Source organism: Cucumis melo, chromosome 11 (genome assembly GCF_025177605.1).
Source record: "Cucumis melo cultivar AY chromosome 11, USDA_Cmelo_AY_1.0, whole genome shotgun sequence".
NCBI classification, from domain to species: Eukaryota; Viridiplantae; Streptophyta; class Magnoliopsida; order Cucurbitales; family Cucurbitaceae; genus Cucumis; species Cucumis melo.
The window spans coordinates 32695404-32707893 of record NC_066867.1 but is presented as its reverse complement, the minus strand read 5'-3'; the positions used below and the strand labels follow the sequence as shown (position 1 = coordinate 32707893).

General features: G+C 35.4%; 2 protein-coding genes across 2 annotated transcripts; one reads left to right on the top strand and one right to left on the bottom strand.

Moving 5' to 3' along the window:
- The first annotated feature begins 468 nt into the window (after window positions 1–468).
- Window positions 469–7232, top strand: LOC103498914 (succinate--CoA ligase [ADP-forming] subunit beta, mitochondrial). Its single transcript, XM_008461725.3, has 12 exons — window positions 469–790; window positions 981–1091; window positions 1332–1443; window positions 1766–1830; window positions 2944–3021; window positions 3164–3238; window positions 3359–3511; window positions 3613–3747; window positions 4634–4798; window positions 5070–5192; window positions 6637–6708; window positions 6830–7232. The coding sequence occupies exons 1-12, from the start codon at window positions 689–691 to the stop codon at window positions 6902–6904; spliced, it is 1266 nt and encodes a 421-aa protein (XP_008459947.1). The 5' UTR covers window positions 469–688; the 3' UTR covers window positions 6905–7232.
- A 537-nt stretch (window positions 7233–7769) lies between these two features.
- On the bottom strand, window positions 7770–12153 carry LOC103498913 (glutathione gamma-glutamylcysteinyltransferase 3-like). Its single transcript, XM_008461724.3, has 9 exons — window positions 11914–12153; window positions 11628–11784; window positions 10705–10943; window positions 10232–10395; window positions 10091–10142; window positions 9637–9864; window positions 9038–9532; window positions 8827–8910; window positions 7770–8269 (listed from the first exon to the last, which is right to left on the bottom strand). The coding sequence occupies exons 1-8, from the start codon at window positions 11986–11988 to the stop codon at window positions 8857–8859; spliced, it is 1464 nt and encodes a 487-aa protein (XP_008459946.1). The 5' UTR covers window positions 11989–12153; the 3' UTR covers window positions 7770–8269; window positions 8827–8856.
- Window positions 12154–12490: the final 337 nt, after the last annotated feature.

The following is a 12490-nucleotide window of genomic DNA, read 5'->3' as shown; positions in this document are numbered from 1 at the left end:
AAATAGATATTAAAAAAACAAAAAACTAAGAGAAAGAAAAATAGATAATTTGGAAGGAGTCCTCTTTAAACATCAATAAAGAACATGTTTTTCTTTAAAATGAATCACATATTTCTAAAAATTATTTTAAATTAATATCAAACACATCAATTTATCTTGAAATAATTTATTTTAAAAATTAAACACTTTAGAAATCAATCTAATCAAAACTCATCCTATAACTCAATAACTTATACTTATCGACCTCTTTTTCAATCCCATCGACCATCTCTCATACTATGAAAAAGAAAAGAAAAATGAAAACCCTAATTCGAAAAGATGTGTGAATATGATTAATCCTAAACCTAATATAGAAAATCTGTGTTAATAAGGTAACAAAAAGGAAAATTGGTAAAGATTTTGACTAATCTCTGGGGATTAAATTGAAATTAAGCTTAAAGAGTCGGGCCAAATTTGTAATTTAACAAAACATTATATTAGAAAAAATAGAAAGAGTTCTGAAGTTAGGGGTACGCTTTCTTCTTCTCCCTCTCCCAATCGATCATTCCCTGCCTCCGGCGAGAACAGAACAGCCCATACATTTCCTTCTGCCACGTCTCCGGCCGAGCTCCTAGCTGCCTTCGGTGTCCGATTCTCAAGTTTTTTTTTTTTCCTTTTTTAGATCTTATCGATTGTTCTTTCGAAAATCATGGTGAGAGGGTTGCTCAATAAGCTTGTCTCTCGATCTCTTTCTGTCGCCGGGAAATGGCAGCACCAACAGCTGCGTCGTCTCAACATCCATGAGTATCAGGTTGTTATTATTATTTTTTTTCTAATAGTTTCGTTTACTATGAGTGTATTATGGAATTTTGAGTTCTGGGTTTGTTTAGCCATCATAGCAGTTTGGTAATTTGGTTGCTTCTTGCAGCATTTGATTTAAAGGCTGTGAAAGAATTCTCATTTTGCGTATTAATTTTTGTTACTTTTACTGTGGAGATCAGGGGGCTGAGCTGATGAGCAAATATGGGATCAATGTGCCAAAGGGTCTTGCTGTTTCTTCTGTTGATGAAGTAAAAAACGCAGTGAAAACTGCGTTTCCTGATGCGAAAGAGGTAAGCACGGGGTCTCACGTCTCTCTCTTCATCCTCTTACGATGAAGTCCTTTCTTTGGACGTCTACTAATTATAATATCACGAAAAATAGAAATTATTACAGTTATAGTATTGCCTCGCTTGACATTTTTGTTTAGAAATGAAAAAGAAGTTGGCTATTGGTTAGCTATTTCCACCTTATATATGAGCAAACACTTAGCCAGTTATGAGAAGCATTATACAAAGTTTGATCTTGTGCAGTTGGTCGTTAAAAGTCAAATTTTGGCTGGTGGAAGAGGTTTGGGAACATTCAAAAGCGGCTTAAAGGGTGGAGTTCACATAGTGAAGGTGGACCAGGTTGAAGAGATTGCTGGTAGGATGCCCTTCTGTATTTTCATTTTTGTTCTTCTAAAAGGTTCTCAGTATCTTATTATTTGAAGATTCTAGTTCGATCTAAAAATTCCATCAGTGTTTTTCTTGTACATAATTGGTTGCTACTGACATTTATATTATATATAAATTTCCTGATATCTTAGAACTAGGATGTGGAAGATTTCTTCAAGCCAAGTCTGTCTATTGTATTTTATGAAAATAACTGTTATTTCAGTTTGAGTTTGCTTAAATGTGGAGCTCACAACTTTAACGGAGTATTTCAATAATTCATTTCTCCCCCTTTTTTCCTATTCCGTGTGTAGGAAAGATGCTCGGGCAGATACTTGTCACTAAACAAACTGGTCCACAGGGTAAAGTTGTCAGTAAGGTAACAAACGTCTTTTCACTGATCAGTCCCTCAAGTTCCTTGGGAATATGTTGAACCTAATTAGCTATTAACTTTTCTTTTGGACTCCTGCACTATTGGGTAAAATTATTAGATCAATATTTTATCTAGACGACAATTTTGCCTGAACAGGATCTGTTTTATAGGTTGTACTCTGAATATATCTTCTCAACTAGTGTCTAGTAGTCCAACTCATGATGGTTGTTTTCTGTGTTCTATTAGTAATCTCTGTTCAACCATCTGCCTAAGGGTGGCAACTGGTGCCATGTTTCGGTTGGGTATCAAAACACCGCCAAAGACATTTCCCAAAAATGGCTTAGAACATAAATACTACCTATACCTAGTCCAATTAATGCAGTGGATTAGTTTAGCTTAGGGCTCTCCTTGTCATTTAGTTCAAGTATGTATATGATTTTAAAAGCGATGTGTATTATAGATAGAAATGGTAAAACATCCCATGGCCATGGGTTGAATTGAAAACACCTTTGCTAGAAACACTACTTAATAAGGGCCTTCCAACTACTTGTTACATAGTTGGCATGAAACCATCACATTTTCTAAGTTAAGGCTACTGTTTCCAATGACTTTTTAACACTTAACTTTTATAGTGTAAAATTTTCCCTCTTTAGTTCCTACAACCTCACTTCTCTTATTGTCCAATGGAAGAGTTTTTTTTCTTGGGATTTCATCTTATCAATGAAACGAAGGAATTGATGGTTTTTGTAATTCAGTAGTTTGCAAGTATATACACTCAAGAGCTGTCAAGTTTTGCACTGATAGTATAGTGAGAGTGAAAGCTCGTGTCCAAGATAAAAATTGTACAACTTGGAGGGCACTGACGATACACAAGGATTGATAAAGGATCCACTCACAAATTAGCTTCGAATTATGATGTGTTGCAGTGTGTTAAAAATTTTGTATATCTTCTAGTAACAATATGTTATTCTCTATTAAGAATCGTATTCTTGTCTTTCTTCCTTCTCCTTATCTTGTTTGTGTCTGCTGTATGGTTTGTTCAACACCTGACACTAAGAATCTGAACACCTTTCATGACTGACTTAATTTTCTTTGTTTCCTTTGTATATATTAATGCAGGTTTATCTATGTGAGAAGTTATCACTTATCAATGAAATGTACTTCGCTATCACATTGGATCGTAAAACTGCCGGTCCAGTATGTTCCATTACCATGTGTGCCTAATTTATTTCTTTTTGCAGTGATTTTTCTGCTTTTTTATTTAGCTTTTCAAAATTGGCGTTCCTAAGGAGGACTTCGATTGTGAAATAAAACAAATTTTAACTTGCTTTATTTCCAGCTTATAATTGCCTGTAGAAAGGGTGGAACTAGTATTGAAGATCTTGCTGAGAACTTCCCGGATATGATTATAAAGGTTGTTATTTTGTCTTTGCTTGTTTGATAGTGTTGCCAAGTGAAAGCGACCTTTTCTTCTTTTCACATTTGTCTATCTTAATGTTTTCCTCACTCAATCATTTTTTTTCTTCTCTGAAAGGTACCTATTGATGTTTTCCAAGGAATTACAGATGAAGATGCTGCAAAAGTTGTGGATGGTTTGGCTCCCAAGGGTGCTGACAGACAGGATTCAATCGAACAAGTGAAAAAATTGTATAAACTCTTCTGCGAATGTGACTGCACGTTACTGGAAGTAAGCACAGCTTAATTGACTTGACTTTTTGAAGTTTACATATTAGCTTGAATTGCTCCACTTCCTAGAGTGTTTGGTCCCGACTATCTGTTTGATTGCAGGTAAATCCCATTGCAGAGACTTCAGACAATCAGCTGGTGGCAGCTGATGCTAAGCTAAACTTTGATGATAATGCTGCATTTCGTCAAAAAGCAATATTTTCTCTCCGTGATCCAACTCAAGAGGATCCTCGAGAGGTCTGGTTTTCTTTCTTTGTGTGGAAGAGAATACTTTCTTGATTCTATTGAGATATTGGTATGAAAATAAAATCCTACTGTTTTTCATTATTATGAGAAATACACCAACTTATAGAGGTTGCAATAACTATAACATCAAAATTTAATTTTACTCCCCAAACATTATAAAGTGAACATTTAATCCAACTGACGTTGATTATTGGGGTTAAAACAATTTCTTATTTACTCTAAAGGAGTCCTCATTTGCTCCTACCTTCAGCCCTGGATATTTGTGAACTCTTTTCTTTTTATTATGCATTCGATGTCTTCAACCCGAAACCTAGTTTGAAATCATTTGTATTATTTGTTAGTATTTCATCTTTATTATAGCCCTTACCTTGACCTCAATTCTTAAAAGTTATCATGTACTTTTATTGTGTATTCCACATTTTCTAGAAATGGGAACAAACCATAGTAGCTAGATATCTAGGATTTAATATTCTACAAATTTTATCGGCAACCAATTATTGTGGTTGTCTCATAAGATTAGCCAAAGTTAGTTTGTTGGATACTTATAAATTTTAAAAACTTAAAAATAATAAAGTTTGCCTGGAGGCATGTCTTTTTATTCCTAAAATAAGCAGAAAAAGCACCAACTTTTTCTACACTCTCTACCTAAACGTTTGGAAGTTCAAAAGTAGTTGGAGTCTTCATACCTCCCTGTCCTTATTTCCCCCTAACTCTTCTCCTTCAGAATGTTATACTTTTACTCATTTCACTTTCATCGTCTCCATTCGTTCAGCATTCTTCTACGAGGATGGGCACAAGTGCCCTTCTGAATGTGAATATTGTGAAGCATAACAACTTCGAAATATGCATCTTTGATTTTTTTTATTCTTTTGAATAGGTTGATGCAGCCAAAGCAGATCTAAATTACATTGGCTTAGATGGAGAAATTGGTTGCATGGTCAATGGTGCAGGATTAGCAATGGCTACGATGGATATAATTAAGCTGCATGGGGGAACTCCTGCCAATTTCCTGGATGTAGGTGGAAATGCTTCTGAAGGGCAGGTAAAAGATTCAAGCAAACGATCTCATCTAAATCCCTGCACTTCATTCTCCGCCCCCCAGAATTTTATGACAGAGGGTGGTGTCAATTTTGATTAAACATAATTTTAATTGCATTCGTGGAAATATACTTTTTTGATATTAAACTTTCAAATCATGTGTGCATGTGTGGATTGTGAGGAAATCTTCAAAACTTTGTCGCTATATACAGTTCATTCATTTTTTACACAGTCGTCATTATTGTACGAGTTAATAACTGAACTGTGTAAAGCAGGTAGTTGAGGCATTTAAGATATTGACTTCTGACGAGAAAGTTAAAGCAATTTTGGTGAACATTTTTGGTGGAATAATGAAATGTGATGTCATAGCTAGTGGAATTGTCAACGCTGCCAAACAGGTAAAATTCGCATATTTCTGGTTTCCATCCCCTGTATGTCATAGACTGCTTTTCTTGATGTTTTTGGTATTTCAGCTATCAAATACACACTTTCACATATGCTATCCACGTTAATCAAGCAGCTTGAAACATATATCCCCATTATCCATTTGCACTTCATCCATGCTAGACAGTTTAGAAATTCTTTTGATAGAAACAACTTTCATAGAGAAAAAAATGAAAGAATACAAGGGCATACAAAAGAACAGACCCAACAAAAAAGAGCTCCACTAAAGGTAGGGGATCCAACTAAGGTTAATGTTTCCTAGCGAATAGTTACGAAAAAGCTTTGAAACTGAAGCACAAAGAGACACATGAAATATCACTAAAGACCAAATCTCACTAGGGTCCCTATCCTTCCCTCTAAAAACTCTTCCCCCAAATATCCCACACAATTGCATACAGCTTGGCAAGCCATAAAAAGCGGCCTCTCTATGAAAGGTGGATGGAGGAACTCCTCGATCATCGGATGCACATCTCTTTGACCATTAATGCTGACATTGAACTTTTGCAAGAATAAGCTTCACACAGATCTCACATACTGGCAACCTCACAAGAGATGGTTTAGGTCTTCCTCCACCTTCCAGCACAAAATGCAGCAAAAAGGCCCCACAAGCGAAGTTTTCCTCGCTAGCAAGTCTATCTAAAGTGTCCACACGACCAAGCAAGATTTGCAAAATAAAAAACAAAACTTTTCTTAGAAACCTTAATCCTCCAAATGGTATAAAAAACAGCTTCCCAATGGGAGAGGGATCTAAAAGCAATCTTAAGAAGGATTTACAAGAAAACCTCTCCCTTGGATTTGGACTCCAAGGACACACATTCGCTAAGAGAGCACCCATCAGTAAAGAAAGCAGAGAGGCCACCTCCATTGTTTCCCTATTGGACAGATTACAATGAAACCCAAAGGAAAAAGACGGACTTCTCAAATCAATTCAAGAAGTCAGAAATTGGGCAATTTTTAAGGGAAGAAAGGTGATAAAGATGAAGAAAGAGCTCCCTCCCCCACCCACTGATCCTCCCAAAAAACGTGTTTTTTCCATTCCCCATGACATATTTCCCAAAAAGAGAAAAGGTAGAAAGCTCAAACGAGAATGGTAGAATGGGTGAGTGTAGAGCTCAAAGGGGGTGGAGTCTCTGCTTCCTTTATTCTTCTGGGCTTTTTATACTTGTCACCATATTAGTGCAATGTTCTCTTTCTTTTAAACAAAAACAATTCTGGAAGAATTTGAACATTGGCATAATTTCAATTTGAACAAAACTTTGGTATTCACCTTCTTAGTCCTTAGAAGTCCTCAACTTTCACATGTACTTGACAACTGTTGCCTTCTGTTTGTTGAGCAAGATATATGGTTATGATGATTATGGACGTTATTCTAAGATTGATATGACCTCTGTGTTTAAGGTTGCCCTCAAAGTGCCCGTGGTTGTTCGGCTTGAAGGTACAAACGTTGACCAAGGAAAAAGAATTCTGAAGGTAAATCTTCAGAATCGTTGATGTTTCTCTCTTTTTCCCCAATAACAAAAGGTTCCGTCCTTTTATATATGCCTACTGAGATGAGTAACCTAATTTTATGTGATTGCTGATGGCTTTATAGGAAAGTGGAATGACATTGATAACAGCAGAAGATCTGGATGATGCTGCAGAGAAAGCAGTTAAAGCAGCGTATTGAGTTACTTTCAATTCTTTTTCCATGGGATGACTTGTTTCCTTGTGATTGTTATTTTTTGTTGGATCAATGCGGTTTTCATCGCCCCTTTCCTGAAAATTTGAGGAAACATTGTTTGCCGCAAGACAGAAAGCGCACACATCTATTGTTCGATGAAACAAAGTCAAAAATTAAATAACGAGTAGCGTTTTTTTGCTGAGGTTATGGGTGGCTGTTGTCCGTGCCCCTTTTAATTTGATACGAGTTATAGTTGTTGAATTTGTAATCTACCAGATTTTCTAATGCCATTTCAAGTCATGTCATTATATATCTATGAATAGCATATTTCCAATGCCTTGACTTATTTTTCCATTGCAAATCTTTGAGTGCAATCAAATTCAACTAAGCCTTCACCTCAATTTAAATAAGAGATCCATATGGATCAGAAATAAGGAAAGGAAGATTGTTTTAAATTATAAAATTTCCAAAATATATTTATAAATATAGACTTAGATATACTATTATGTGTAACAGATAAAAGATAGTGGTATATTAGGATCTACAAATTTTTTATTATATTCTATAAATATTCTGATTCATTTTTATTATATTTGAAAAAAGCCTTAAAAAATTCACATTTACAGATTGACAATCAAAATAAACCCAAAATTCAGAGAAGAATAAATGATACTAAGGATTGATTTTAGCAATTGGTTTCAAACAACAAAATTTGGAAAAGTTGAAAGGGAGTCGTATTAAATGGTTCCCTTCCCATTTATACCTGTCATAGTCAAACCAACACAACCCAATATTAATAGGTTTTTTCTAGAAAAAAATTAAAGATATGTATTATGTTCAATGTGATTTATCCATGGAAAATTGCCATAAATAACCTAAAACAAAACTTCTTATAAAAGATAGACATTCTTTCTGACTAGTGGTTTCTTAGAACCCTTTTTAGGAGTGGAACTCCATTTTTGAGCTTGGATTACAAAAACATCAAATACCTACAAAATTTCCTCCATTGCCAAATTGTTCAATCACATTCATTGTCCAAACCCTCTCAATTTTATTTTCATTACTTAATAGTGTACTCCAATGCTCAAAATTGTCATACCACTAATTCAACCTATGAATTGTCTTGATAAAAATATTCCAAACTTTAAGGAATAAAGCATCCCCTTTGGAATTTCAAAAGATTAACCGAATATCAAACTCAGACTCTAGAAACCAAGAGTGTATTTCGCTTCTTCTAATGCAGCAACTCAAGCTTCTGTTCAAAATCATCCCATCTCATGATCCTAAGGAGTGGTTGCTCCATCCATTACCACTCCCTCAGCACATGTTGCTGTAGTTAGTTTTTTGGATGCAGTCACTTTTCTCTAACAACTGAATTCAGGAAAAGGAATAGAGCAAACGATGAACATACGAAATAAAGCAAAAGGTTTGCTTGGATTCTAACAGGACTCGTCAAAGATTATTGAATAAATTTCATCAGCTAGTTGTATAGATATGATACTCTAAAGTTCAACCAGAAACAACAAATTATGACAAGACGTGGAATGAAAGTAAGAACTCATCAATCTCTTCTAAACATTTTGTTAGTTATTTGATTTTCTCAAGGTAGGACTCTCAACATACTCCCTTAAAATGGTGTCTACTTTGGGTCTGCCATTATTAGATCGAATCTCAATTTATGTTTGAGATTTATGGTATCTAATACCATATGATATAATTTCTCAAACAATCAGAGTTTTCTTATTGATATAATCTTAGAAATGAGAGTCTATTGGCAAGATACAAAGACTAGCAATAATACTGAACCAAATAACTTCGAAACAGTATTTTACAACTTTTCAAAGTTTATTAAACCGAGTATACATGCTGAAATACTATACCATTGTTATAAATTCTCAATACTGTCGCAAAAAGAAATATGAACTTACCATTAGAAAGTTGTGTGAAGAAGAGGAGGATTAAGAGCTGAGATCAGTCATAAGAAAGTGCATTTGTTCTCTCAAGTGCAGAACCTGTTATGAATCCGGTAGACATATTAGGGATAAGGAAATGGAAAACTCACCGATGTAGTTTTTCGGCGGGGGGGGGGGGGGGGGGGGGGGTGCAAGCCAAATTAGAAAGGAAAAAAAGCTAGATTACCTCATCCTGAAGCAAAGCAGGAAGGTAGTTTTCTCCAACAAGCCTATTAATGTTGGCCAACAACTTCTCATCTTTAAGGTTGAACCAAATATGTTGAGGCAGTGATAGCAACAATATGGTAAGAACATCAATAACAGATGGCCATTGACAACAGCACTCATCTGAAATATGACTTGGTTCTGTTTTACATAAAGGTACCAACATATCTACTCCTTCTTTGATAGCATTAGTAACAACCGTCCCTGACATGACCACCGCTGGCTTCTCATTTTCAGCATTCAAACGGTGGATATCAGTTTTGCATAAACGTCGATCAGCTGAGCAAGGTTTTGCAGCTAAAGTTTCTGCCCCTTGACAACAAACCGTTGCAGCAATTCCGTATAATTCATCTCTGTCAAACAAAGATTCGAAGCCTTCACATAGAGTCCCAGATGCCAACCACTGTTTGATATGTTTGAAGAGTTCAGTCGCTCGTAGTTGTTCCAATATCTCTTCCTGAGATTCCCACAATTTAAGTTTCAGAAAAGAAAATTAAACATTTAAGCGTATGTGCGAAAAAGGGAAAACAAGAAAAGTAATAGAAAGAAGTTCAAGAGAACCTTGACAGCCAGTCTTCCTTTCTCCTCTGCATTTAGTTTTACATTCCCATCCTCTTGCTCCCGAACTTCTGCAACCCACTTGATAAAGTTCTTGAGATTTTGAGGTGGGAATTTAAATACTACAGAGAGTAATTCCTCTACACTTTTCACATTTTCAGTTTTCAGGAGTAAAGGAACTTCTTCTGTTAAGTATTTTATAACATTATTCCAACCGTCATGCTGACAACTCTGCACAAAACAAATTTACTACCATTGATCAATATTGATCCTTAACCTACATGCAGAAGAAAAGATCTAAAAGCAGATGCTACCTTTATTCTTTTAATCATGACTAGTCTTCTTAAAAGTTTATTCCAATAAACTATTTTATTTTTTGGTTTGAAAACTGCAAATGATTTTAAACTTTACCATTTCTTTATACATATCGAACGAATAGAATAAGAAAAAGATGTACCAGAGTGTAAAGAATAGACGGTCCCCTGGTTAGCTTTGATAAAATCATGTACCTGTGTTAAAGAAAGAAATCAGAATATGGATCAGCATCAGCACAGACCCAGTTCACAAATAAACAAGCAAAATGAGAAGAGAAATTTACCCTCTAGGTAGTCCTGTTGCACCATCAATTGTATTCATGGCATCCCACAATAGGGTAAGTGGAACCCAATGAGGAGGATACTTGAAACGTGCAACATCCAAGATGAGAACCATGTCTTTTCCAGCATGATAACCACCAATTGGTGAAAAATGGCCAGTTCCAGTCTGAAACCAATCATTATGTTAAAGACAAGCCCCAAATTAACTTCTATGACAAGTGATCAAACAAGCTACATCCTCCTCTGATTGACAAAAGTTGTTTGTCATACACTTATTCACATGCAACGCTCCGGTTAGAACCCAATCTTCAATAACATTTTATCTAAAGAAATATATATGTTTATTCAGGTACTTTTTGTTCATTGGTTCAGATTTACAATAAAATACAACTTTTTCAGTTACTACAACTAATTTTGAAGACATATAATAAGACCATTGACGAATGTACATACTTGGATTATTTGATATATATACCTGCTTAAAAACTCCTCTATGGTAGGAAGTGATCACATGATAGTCCTCAGAAGATGAACATGATATAACGTGTTTACGAAAATCATCAACTGTGCTTTCATTTGTCCTAAAAGCCAACACTTTAGCACCATTGCAGCGAGCCAAACACGCAACCTTACCAAATGTGATACCATCAGTTTTGATCTTTGCCAAAGGTTCACAGCAGTCCAGCATAGTGTCATCAAACCATCTCCAGGGTCCTGAAGAAAATAAAAACTTAGTCAGTACTTTAAACAACAAATGGTACTGGTAGTTTATTCACCTACTTCTTTTTGTTTCTTTTCTCTTTTCTTGCGTTCAAATACCAGTAAGGATTTATGCAGGCAAGAACGTGGCTGAACTCGGTTTACAGTTCCTATCGTGTGAGCACTGAAGGTTTGGAGACTACATGGCTGCACCATGGCCTAAATGTTAACTCTTATCAGAACTAAGAGCACTTTGACCGACTTTAATAGTAAGTTAGCAGCATGAAGTTACCGACTTTAATAGTAAGTTAGCAGCATGAAGTTGACTTTGACAGAGAACAGTTTTGTATATCCAATAGCTAGTGAAGTACTAATAGGCAGAGGCACCATATTCTCTTATTTAGAACTGAAATTACCAAGACTCGATAAGTAATGTTCTCCAAACTGAAAAAAGTGCTCGATGAAATACTTCCCGCATAGCATTAAAGTGACCGAAAGGAAAATCAAAGCACTGATAGATATATGCATACAAGATACTGAAACAAAAATACAGTTTTGTGACGAGTTCAAACGCCATGGTCATTTTTGCACGTGTGAAGACTACAAGGGAAATGGGATTGCAACTCAAATCACCCATCGAAGAACCAAAGCTAAATGGGCTCTCAATTAGTAAGGAAAAGTAGCGAGTTTTCAGTTTACCTTTCCATTTTCTACCCGGATCAATAGAAAGAGCATTGAGAACAACTGCAAGGGTTGCGAGTCCACAATAAGCAGGTTCTGATTGGGTTTGATAGTAAGAAATTAACTTAAAAAACCCCTCCATAGTTCCATCTCCAAGTGCCTCGGTAAACAGACGCTGCAAGATTCACACAGCTAAAGTTAGGAAAAAAGAACAAAAAAAAACAAAAAACCCATTAGGAAAATGATAAAAAGAAATTGAAAAATAGAGGGAGAAAGAAGATTTGAGGCGTTGAATTGAAGGAACCTTTCCATCAGAAGAAGCAAAATCTACGGCGGGAGGAGAAGGAAGAACTCTGCGATAAAATCCCGCGACGGCCATTATAAGAAACAAGAACTGTCAAGATCTAAAATTTGAAGGACCCAACTAATGAAAGGAGAAAATGGAAGGGAAATTCTACAGAATTTTGAATATTTTTCATGGAAGTCTCCTCCTTTTGTTTCTCCCATATTGGTTTTTTCAGCCATAGTGGAAAGTTTGGCACAGATGCAAAGATGAGATTTTTATATTCTTTCTAAATCAAAATTAAAAGGGCGCCCATGGATGGCCCCACCCTTCTCCTTGAGAATAAAAGTTGTTATTAATACGTTGACTTTGAACATTAACATGTGTTGACCTTTTTTTTCTTTTGAAAAATCATTTTATTAATTCCACATTTGAATAAGTTTGTAAGAAAGAATTGATGTAAAGTAATTTAGTTTTGTGTATTTTCATGTATTCAATTTAAAAAATGAGTGATTTTAAAAAAAATAGAATATTACCACTCGTACTTTGAACAAATTAAACGAAAAATGTTTAAACAAAAATGAGTTTCTTCAAAACA

Coding starts and splice junctions, on each gene's coding strand:
- LOC103498914 (XM_008461725.3), top strand. CDS start 689: ATGGTGAGAGGGTTGCTCAATAAGCTTGTCTCTCGATCTCTTTCTGTC. Junction 1,831..2,943: donor AGGGTAAAGTTGTCAGTAAG/GTAACAAACGTC, acceptor ATATTAATGCAG/GTTTATCTATGTGAGAAGTT. Junction 3,512..3,612: donor GTGACTGCACGTTACTGGAA/GTAAGCACAGCT, acceptor GTTTGATTGCAG/GTAAATCCCATTGCAGAGAC.
- LOC103498913 (XM_008461724.3), bottom strand. CDS start 11,988: ATGGCCGTCGCGGGATTTTATCGCAGAGTTCTTCCTTCTCCTCCCGCC. Junction 11,785..11,913: donor TTGCTTCTTCTGATGGAAAG/GTTCCTTCAATT, acceptor TGAATCTTGCAG/CGTCTGTTTACCGAGGCACT. Junction 10,396..10,704: donor ATAGAGGAGTTTTTAAGCAG/GTATATATATCA, acceptor GATTGGTTTCAG/ACTGGAACTGGCCATTTTTC.